Source organism: Rhodamnia argentea, chromosome 2 (genome assembly GCF_020921035.1).
Source record: "Rhodamnia argentea isolate NSW1041297 chromosome 2, ASM2092103v1, whole genome shotgun sequence".
Taxonomy (NCBI): Eukaryota; Viridiplantae; Streptophyta; class Magnoliopsida; order Myrtales; family Myrtaceae; genus Rhodamnia; species Rhodamnia argentea.
The window spans coordinates 5,073,772-5,084,560 of record NC_063151.1 but is presented as its reverse complement, the minus strand read 5'-3'; the positions used below and the strand labels follow the sequence as shown (position 1 = coordinate 5,084,560).

Sequence of the window (10,789 nt, the reverse complement as noted above, 5' to 3'; positions counted from 1 at the left end):
TATCACCTTCTTTGCTCACCGCCACCCACTCAACCACCGACTCCACCTCGCGCCACTAGCCATCTGTTCAATCGCCGGCCCGCCTTCCCCTCGCCACCAGATTCGAGCCCAAGAAGCTCGGATCCGCACCCGACCCAAGACCTTGAGCCGTCGCGCCACTAGAGGACCCCGCGGCCGCCCTCTACGAAACTCGACACCACCCTCGGCCTTCGTAGTCGCGACCCATTGCTGCTCCGAGGCCATGCCGTTGCTTAGGTGACCCCTGCCCGGTCTCGAGCGACGACCCGCGGCCCCTGATCCGGGCGGGGCCTGCCGATCCCACACAAATCTGGGAGAGGGCCCGACCTTCTCTCGGTGACCCTCGCTTTTGGCTAGTGACGCCGGCTTTCATCGCCATCGCCGACCCCCCATAAGCGATGCGCCGGCGGCCACACAAGCGAGAGGGGCAGCCCTCCCACCTGTGCGGCTTTTTTTCCTTTTTTTTTTTTAATTAAAAGGAAAAAAAAAAGAGGAAAATGAACAAAAAATTAAAATGTGAAATGACGAAAGTGCCATTCGAGCCGGACCCTTTTTTGAAATACTGTGGCCACTTCAGGCCCTTAATTGAAACACACCATGTCACTTTGGACCCTTATTTGCAATAGAGTTCATTTAGGGCCCTAATTTGAAAAAACAAGAGGACTTCGGGCCCTTTTTTGAATTTTTTCCTTTATTTAGGTGATGCTCAACACTTTTAGAGTAACTATTTCAGAAATATTTTTAGAAAAAAAATTCATTTGGTAACATAATTTGAGAAACATAAATTTATTTAATTATGCAATTTTAATTTTCAATTTTTTGAGCATATTTTCTTAAGAAGTAATCTCAAACCCACTTGAAGAATTAAAAAAAAAAAGTTACAACTCATAAGCAAAAGTGTTGCATTGCACACTTGTAAACTGAGTATGTATGTATGTATGTATGTATGTATGTATGTATGTATTCTAATTTCCTCTCAATTGTGTTTTTGTCCGTTCTATACTAGAGAAAATTCCCCAATGCATACCTTCAAATGATTTATTATTAGACATAAGTATCTCCCATATGCAAACTTAGCTAAAATTTAAAGTGAATAGCGTCTAGAAACTTCTATCGCATTAAACAAAGTCGTGTTTGGAGGGCATTGCAAACGGTAGAAAATGGAGCCGTTATCTTTTTATTAATTAGTATAAAAGAAATTTCAAAGAAGATACTATTTACCCTTTGATTCGATGGTCATATGCTCTATCTTATGTGTTTCCAAAACCAATTCTAACGAATCTGTTCTCGCAAGATTAGTGAAGACTAATCCACCACTCGCCTATATTGCCATTTTGAAACCGGGAGGTTTCTCTTGACCTTCAGACCAGCGACACCATGTTTTGGAAATTTACATAAAACGTATCAACACCAGCAAGAGAAGTTATTGCATCTACATCGGAACTTCCGAATCCCATTTTCCCCCAAAGGATCGTTAAAAGAGGACCAAAAGGAAGAAAAACACATACTTACTACTTCCCAGCAGTCATGGCCACCGTATTACGAGGAATCTCCAAAACCCACATAGAAGCAAATTTATAGTATTAGGCACACAACACAATCTCTGACCCCATAAAAAAAAAAAAGCCATTAGACTTGATCCATGCTTGTCAACATCGACCGTTGGATCGCGTATCTTTCAATCGTCCCATCTAAAACCTATCAATGTCAACCGCCATATTTAAACACAGCAAATTTGATTTGATTTTGCTTGCGGCACCTAAGAGTGAGCGCACTTTATCCTCTCCATGTCCTGCTCTCGCGCATATCCCAATTGGAACCAGTGTAAAACGGCTCTTTCATTTTATCTAATGTGATAATTCCTCGTCGTATTAATTTAAATTTATTCATGTTCGGAATTTTTAACGAAAAATGTCTCCCATCATAACTATTTATTTATGTGTTTATGCATTGCAATACTCTATGGGTGAAAAACTGTCAACGAGAGCAATTCAATTTCGACAAAGGATTATCATGTATCCACCATAAGCGAGGGAGGGTTGGCGAGTACTTTTACCTTTTTTTTGTTATTTGGAGTTTTTTGGTATGTTATTATATGATTAGTTTATTACTTTTCTTTCATTTGCCTAGGCCAAAAAAGACAAAAAAATAAATTAAATGGACAAGAATACGAAGAGTAAAATTTCACGGCGTAAGAGAAAATATTTTAAAAGAATGAAAAAAAAATATTTTCACTTATTATTTATATATAAATTGTTGTCGATAATAATATAGTCAAATTATTTATGTTTTATGAAATAAACGGAGCTGATGCTTACTAAAATTTTGACCAATTCTTTTCCCTCTGGCTAGTCACTCCAGAGCATTGACAATACAAATTACAGAAACTAACGAAACACAAAAAAGGACATAAAGAAAACAAAACACAAGCCGATCTGATGTTGATTTCCCCTTACGTCGTGCCTCCTCAGTCCTCGGTCGGGGCGATATAGAAACCAAGACAGGAGCACGTCTCTGCCCGCTGGCGCGGCGGTGACACCGTTGGAAGCAACGCTGAAAAGTACGGGAGCATCGCCAGTATTCCCAGCTTCCCTCTCCGGTATGTTCAGAAACAACTTCATTTGACCTGTTAAATTGCTCTGACGATAAACCCTCTCTATCCCCTCGAGTCCTTGGAGATAGGTTGCTGCAAAGGAAAAGCTTGAAAACCCATATGACCATGTATTGCTCCAATCTTAACTCGTGGATCGCCTCAAGACCACCATTTTCGGACACATCTTCACTCGTCTCTCAACTTCGCCGAAACCCTCTTCGCGTTTCTCTTCCAGTCTCACCATCAAGTGCTCAATCTCAATTTCACCAATCTTCACTTAGTGCACCAATTCGTTGCGGTCTCCGAGAACTCAGGGAACGAATTGAGTCCGTGAAGAGCACGCAGAAGGTCACTGAAGCCATGAAGTTGGTGGCTGCGGCAAAAGTTCGGCGTGCTCAAGAAGCTGTGATCAATGCAAGACCTTTTGCTGAAACCCTAGTGGAATTCCTGTGCTACATGAATGAGCAGCTTCAAGGGGAGGATGTAGATGTTCCTTTGACAAATATCAGGCCCGTAAAGAAAGTTGCCCTCGTCGTTGTGACCGGTGATCGGGGCCTTTGTGGCGGATTCAACAATGCTGTCCTCAGGAAGGCCGAGACCCGGATCGCAGAACTTGAAAATCTTGAATTGGACTACACCTTGATTAGCGTCGGAAAAAAGGGTAATTCATATTTTATGCGCAGGCCTAATGTTCCAGTTGATAGGTTTATTAAGGGAGACAGTTTTCCTACAGTGAAGGAAGCCCAGGTGATTGCGGACGATGTCTTCTCATTGTTTGTTAGTGAAGAGGTCGATAAAGTTGAGTTAGTGTACACTAAGTTTGTGTCATTGATCAAGTCTGATCCGGTTATCCATACTTTGCTTCCTTTGTCGCCTAAGGGAGAGGTACTCGATGTGAATGGATATAGTGTTGATGCCGATGGGGATGAGTTATTCAGATTGACTACTAAAGAAGCGAAATTGTCAGTTGAGTGGGAGCAAACTGAGAAGAAGAACAGCGAGATTTCGCCTCTGTTGCAGTTTGAGCAAGACCCTGTTCAGATTCTTGATGCTATGATGCCTCTGTATTTGAATAGCCAGATTTTGAGGGCATTGCAGGAATCAATTGCAAGTGAGGTAGCTGCTAGGATGAATGCCATGAGTAATGCGACCGACAATGCCGTTGAATTGAAAAAGAATCTCTCAATTGCTTATAACAGGGAACGGCAGGCGAAGATTACAGGGGAATTAATGGAAATTGTGGCTGGAGCTGAGGCACTAACAGATTTTGATTAGTTTGGAGGGTTGAGGCACTTACCATACTCATTTATTGGGAACCTTCCGTTCTTTCATGGCTTGTAGTTGTTTCCTTCTGCTATCTGCACATAATTTTGCCGAGACTTGGAGGGTTAATTGGTTGATTGTTGAATTGACGATATCTGAGTGGAGAAGGTAGCCTCTTTTTGTTTCAATCTTTGTGTTCGGGCTGGAAGAAAAATTCTTTTGCCATATTTTGGTTCGTCGCAACTTCACAAAAAGAATTAGTTGTGTGCCTTCGTCAATCATCTTTGTCATATTATCTCATTCTTTCTTCCCTGCTACATGCTAGCCTTAAGTTATTACGTTAGAAGACCTGAGAATGATGCTTTCAAATTGCTGCAGTTAGTTAGAGTAATACGATGCCCAGTGCACACTTTTAGGGAATGTGTCGTGTTGGAATCTTTCTGGTTAATCTCTCATAAAGTAGTGGGATCATTCAACATCTATCTTCTTGCTGGAGAAGCGCTAGTTTCTACCGTTGCTGGAGTGGAATCGGTGATTATGTGGTTCAGTGGCTATTTTGGTCAAATTGACATGAACAAATGAGAAATTTGTTATGTGTGGCTGGCAGATTGGTGCTATAGGTGGCATATTTCTGACAGCAATTTTTCATGGAAGAGAAAATTGGCCATGGCAGTAAGCACTCCACCTTGTTTGCTCTTTTACTGGTATTTGGTTAGCAATGAGGATCATACATTCCGTGGATGGACACGTTCTTTGCATTTTATAAGTATCTGGACGAAATACTTGAAGGTGCTGATTTCATCTTCGACTTTCTCTTTACTGCCTTCTGCCTGGCAAACCTATTGACAATAGCAATTGTAAGAGTTGATATTCCTCCTTCAGCGGCCTGATTTGCACTGGCCCGAATTCTGGATGAACTGAGGGAGGGAGCTTCCCTAGTCAATTCCTTACCCTGTCTTCTGTTGTAGTTCTCACTGCATTCGGATCAGTTTGTCTGCAATTATACGACCGATAAAATAATGAGAGAAACTGAAGAGACGGGAAGTATAGAATAAAAACGATGGAGAGTTCTCTATTTATCTTTGTTGTGGGAGAGAGAATTATTGGCAGAAGCGCGGACCTCAATTTGCGTTGGCCTTACTTCTTCATGGTTTGTGCCAGCCAGTGTTTTGGGTCTCTATTACCTGACTGATATTATGCTTAAGCATTACCTTTTCATGGCAGCTGAATTTGCACCCAACTGAAAGGCCACATTGATAGAAACTTTACGCAATCCTTGTCAGTGGATTATATTGCAAAGAGCTCAACTTGGGTCCAAAGACCTTTTGGAGGAGCTTCCATACATACGGTTCTGGATTAACACTTTAAGACAAATGTAGCGCAGTTTTGCCAGACCCTTTTACCCTTTAAGCCTGGCGGGCTGGTCTGAGTACGCCGCCAGACCCATGTACACGTCGATAATGAATCCAACATCTTATGCTTGTGTGGTGATTCTCGAACGAATTAGGCGAGCAAGGATGCCTGATAATGGAACTTGGATGACGTGAATGTTAGATGCCACAGGTATTCATGCATCATGCTATCTGGTCAATCTTCTTCAGTCCACAACCATAGTGTTGAACCTCAAGGAGGCTGGCGGTGGCCGCTGCCACTTTCAACAGTCGGTGAATCCAGGAACGATCAACCATTACTAATTTGGTTTTAGCATTGAGCTTTTGGCTTCGGTTCCAACTCAGGAAGTCCTATTCCCGCTGTCGAAATCACTTAAACTGTTCCATGCAGCTGCGACGCATTACGCGGGGCAGGGGGATTGCAAATTAGGGATGGATTCAGATAATGGTCTGTTTTGTCGGAGCCTGTTCAGTGTTCACCATGTGAGTTTGGTTCTCTTCACTTTATCGTCCTCATGTAATTCTGTAACTGATGATTCCTCCATGAATCTGGTTTTCCTCCCAAAAAGACTCAACAGATGATATGTTTAGTATGGGGAAATTAGCTCGGAATGGAATGGGCGTTTGAAGATGCATTTCAGTTTTTCGGTGTGGTGTTAAAGAGCAGGATCGCTCAATTGCTCCTCCCGAATAAACCGAGAATTGCCGTTAATGGTAGTTTTCTGTTTTGGATTGTTTTACGATTGTAGCCTTTGAAAAAAAAAATTCTATGAGGAAAAAATAAATTAAAACGGAGAAGCAAAATGAGACAAATTATTAATAACTCAACGACATTTTCAATCGATTCAAACAAAAAAAAAAAAAAACGACATTTTCATTATTTTCTTTGCATTTAAAATTTTCAGAAAGAAAAGTCTACTTCGTGTAGGTTTGCCTAAGCGGTCGGAAAATAATTTTGATGTCTGCCAAGGAGAGCTAAAAGTTAGTGGGATTAGGTGGGGGGTTGGAAACGAAGAACAAGACCAAACTTCAAAACTTTCCTTTAATAAAGTAATATTGAAGTATATGTGTGTGGCTCGATTATTTCGCGAAAAATGAAAGATTTGAAAAATATATTTTTTTAAATAATAACATATATCGTTCATAAAAATAAATGAACAGAAAATAATTTCATCACGAAAATATTTGGAATTGAATAATTATTCAAACGATCATTTCAAGGAAAACGTTTTCCTTTTTCGTGAAATAAATGGAGCTTAAATCCTTTCTCATTTATGCGGTTACATATAATTTGAAAACCATATCCAAGGAAATTCAGATAAAATCATTATATTTATACGGAAAAATCATGTAAAATCACTTTTTCATCCGTTTTCAAATTTTAGGCTTACGCCCTACATAACATAAAAAAAAAACACTTTTCTATGAATAAAGATTTTGTTATACAGTGTATCAAACACTTGCCGAATAACTAACAAAATAGTATTACAAGATCCAATGCACCGATTGTCTTCGCTAGACATACAATTAACACATTGAAAACACAATATTCTGTCATTGAATTTGATTGACAATTTTATTAGGAACACTTTTCTTTGTCGGTCGGATATTAGGGGCACTTGTTAATAAGTAATTTATTGTAGTTTTCATACTTGCTTAAGACATGGAGGTAGGATTCACGTTTGTTGTCACGTGACGGCCTGTCCTTGCCACGTGCCGGAATCCAGAATCACGTCAGCGCAGGCGAGACGTCTGACGTGGCCAGATTCCATGCAATTCCCGCTCTTCGTTTCGTTTCGCAACCCTAACGCTTCCCTCCCAACGTCCCGCTCTCCCCCATTTCCTTTTCCCTCTCTTTCCCTCCCTCCCACTTTCCCGCCTCCCAAAACTCCTTCCCTCTCTTTCTCTCTCTATTAATCATTCCATCCACCCTATTTCTCTCTCCCTCTCCCGCTCTCTCCCAAACGCCGCGCAGAGTCGACGGAGCCAGAGAGCATGAAAGCCTCAGCCTCAGGAGCGCCACCGTCGCTTCACCGGTACTTGAAGCCAGGGGCGCTGGCTCGTCTCCGGGACTCCAGAATCAGCTCCCGATCTCACAAACCGGACCCTCTCTCTCGGCTCCACATGCCCCGGCTCGACCCTTCCCGGGCACGCAGCCAAGCCGCCCAGCCCCAGATCTCCGGGACCGATCCGACGCCTCAGCTCCTCGGCGGCAGCACCGGCTGCGGCCCTCGTTGCCTCGCAAGGAAAAGGCTCGTCGCCCATAGATCTGTGTTTCTACAGAGCCTGGACTCTAGTGTTAGCCGCGGCGGTGGCGATTCCTTCATGAATGCGTCGGGCAACGATGCTCTTGTCGCTCATTGATTAGCTCAGTGAATAATCTGACATGGGACCCTTTTTTTTTTGCCATTTTTCTTATTTCTGGATTTGCTCTGGTCGATTTGGTTAGGTTCGATACTCTGACAACTTGCATCAAATCATAATAAGAACTCTGCAGTCCATGTAATGCCCGGATCAACATCATTAGCAATCAATTGCGAAGACTAGTCGAAATGCCCGCTTAGATCCGAGTCGCAAGTTGCGAGGGCAATGCGGGAACTCCGAGGATTCATTCGACCCATCACGGATGAGATCTATGCAAATTATCTTCATAACTCCATGCCACACTGCCGTTCATTCACCGCGTGAGAACCGTTTCTCTACATATACGGCTCTCATGTTCGATATAAGCATTTTGCTCCATAGATTTGATTGGAGAGATCAGAGCCGCAACACCAGATTTGGTTTTTAGATTGTGGTACAGACTTAGAGGCCAGACACATGAACATGTACAATTAAGAATGAGGACAACGCCCACTCCGGTTTTCCTTTATCGTTGTAGAAGATGGAGCTTCTGCTTGGCCCTTCTTACCTTAGCCGAGTGCTGATAAGGTCTAGCCTTTGTCGGTTAGTGTGGCCATTTTGTCCGAGTATATGTTTGTTGAGGAGGAGATGAAGGACCAGTAGTTGGAGGTTCATTTTACAAGATAGGATGAGATCGTCCAGCTGCGGTTGTGATCGTTCTACTATATTTCCCCAGAAAAAAGTTTTACTCGAAGTTCGAATTTTGGAGGATGATTTTACTTTCAAGGTACCGTGAACTAGTTTGCTACAGACTTCTGTGAAACCGACGCGCAGGTCGCGGAAAATCATAGACTTTTCCCATGCATTCCTCAGACACTGGCACTGGTCCGGACTCCAGAGTTAACCGAAGAATCACGAATACTACCCGGGACTCTCCGACAATAACATGCGATTGCACCGGACTAAGCTGGGTTACTCCCCATCTATCAAATGGGCTCGAGTTCGGTTGACCTGGTCAAGAATTTAGCCCATGTTGGCTTGTTCTTTCTGCTTATCTCCCTCATCCGCCAGTATTCTCTGTGTGGCATGCGTTACATGATAGACTCAAAGATAGATGACTAATTTCCTTCACCGCACAAGCAGAAGCCCTCGCTCTCGTTGAAACCCTTGAACACTTCGCTTCCAGCAGACACGAATGCTTAGTTCTCGAGTCAGATAGTTCAGCTTCCACAAGTGCCTTGAAGTCCTCGGATTATACTCCGTGAAAAGAGCGTGTGCTTATAACTGAATGCCACGATATGTTGGTTCAATTTGCAGGTATTCACATAGCCCATTGCTGTAGAGAGGCCAATAAAGTTGCGGAAAGAAAAACGATCCTTTCACGAAATTGCTTGGCACATCCCCTCAAGCTTTCTAGGATTTACTTTATTCTGAAGCTTGTTTTATGAGCTCCGACATTTCAATTTAGAGGAATGAATTAAATGATTCTCCAACAAAAGGAAAAAGGAAAAAAAAACTTTTGTCTTAGGATGCATTTGTTTTACTGAAAAATTCATGAGAAAGGAAAATATTTTACATGGAAATCATTTTTAAGGAGAAATAGTTAGTTTCATTTGTTCAGTGATTTAAGGAAAATGATTTCATTCTTGCTAGAAATGAAAGCTGTTTTCTCCCAATGTAAATTTGTCGTTTTAAGTTCGTGCAAAACGTGTTCTGTAAATTGATTAGTTTTCCACTACCTTCAATACCGAAAAGCTGAAAAACAATTTCCCAAATTTTCCTTCAAATAAACAAACTCGGATTACTTAAGTTTTTTCGGATTCCCTGCCATTATGAGATGCAAATTCTACTTTTTGGCTTTGGGGTTTTGGTAGATAATGAGCTAGATTAAAGAAACAGATGTGCCGGGCCAAAATTGCACGCAATTAGAAGACCCGACCTTTTATATAATATTTCGACAAGATCCGTGTACATATGTTTTGTTCCACCACGTGGACATGGTGAATCGGTGGCTATGGTCGAATCAAATGTCACACTTCCCATCAACCACCTGTAATCTCACAATTTCATCCCCTAACTCTCCACCCCGACTAAATTGAGATATGCGTATTATAAGCAGACAACGAAGCACTGCGAGAGATTAAACATAATTATCTTGGTGATGGGAATCGCTGGACGTCGGCCGAAGACGGGCCAACCCCATGCACGTGCCTAATTCGCGGCCGCCACAGAGGGCATCGCGGCAAGTTGGAGAATCCGTCCAAGAGAAATGAATCTGCCCTGTCTCATCAATCCAATGGAGAATCTGTGGACGCTTGTGGCAGGCAGGCTGTCTTCTGATTCCCATGTTTAGCTTTTCTTCGGGGGCAATGAATGGGAATTTGTTGGATCCGCCACGAAACCTTGTTGGCCTCGTGAAAACATGCAGTCCCTTCTGCCCTTCGGGAATTCGAGTAAAGCCAAGTGCGTTGAATGTCGGCTCTTCGACAATTTCGCACGTGCGTCCTGCCTCGCATGGCCGTACGACTGCGTCCTCTCCGACGTAGTTTGTTGTTGTCATGATTTGGGGTTAAGAAAAATTCTAAACCTATTGAAATTATAACAATTCAATCCATCCGTCCAACTTTAACTGGATGACGTTGACGTGCATAATTTTTTATAATATTTTACTATTTTTGAGATTTTTTTTTAAATTTGTTTTCTTTTCTTTCTTTTCTCTTCTCCTTCTTCCTCCAACCCAGTTGTTGGATCGGCCACCCGCCAGAGGCGAGGGCCGGGGAGGTCAGCGAGAAAGAAAAGAAAGAATAAATAAATAAATTAAAAAATTAAAAAATATTTAATATTAAAAATTGCCATGTCGGCGTCATCGGCACCAATGGGCGTCCACGTTAGTGACAGATGGCCAAAATTGGTTTACGAATGCTACCGAAATTTTTATAAACCATACTCAATTATGCTTAATAAAAAAATTTCGGTTTACGAAATGCGTATTGGACAAATTTTAGAACGATCCGTTAAATGCAAACTTTCTTTTGTTTTACCGTTTGATTAAGAGAGACTCGCTAATAATTTTTTTTTTTCCATTTCATTGTAATACGCTCGAGAGGAATTACTCATATTGTGACCTCGAAATCGTGCGAAGTTAATCAGAGCACTTCCATCAGTGCTCTCTCTCTCTCAA

General features: G+C 42.1%; 1 protein-coding gene across 1 annotated transcript; it reads left to right on the top strand.

The window, feature by feature from the left end:
• Nucleotides 1-2,418: 2,418 nt before the first annotated feature.
• Nucleotides 2,419-5,446, top strand: LOC115749996 (ATP synthase gamma chain, chloroplastic-like). The gene is made up of 2 exons (XM_030687070.2): nt 2,419-4,546; nt 5,099-5,446. The coding sequence occupies exon 1, from the start codon at nt 2,732-2,734 to the stop codon at nt 3,884-3,886; it is 1,155 nt and encodes a 384-aa protein (XP_030542930.1). The 5' UTR covers nt 2,419-2,731; the 3' UTR covers nt 3,887-4,546; nt 5,099-5,446.
• Nucleotides 5,447-10,789: the final 5,343 nt, after the last annotated feature.

Bases quoted from the DNA above. Each gene is read 5' to 3' on its own strand.
- LOC115749996 (XM_030687070.2), top strand. From the start codon at position 2,732: ATGACCATGTATTGCTCCAATCTTAACTCGTGGATCGCCTCAAGACCA.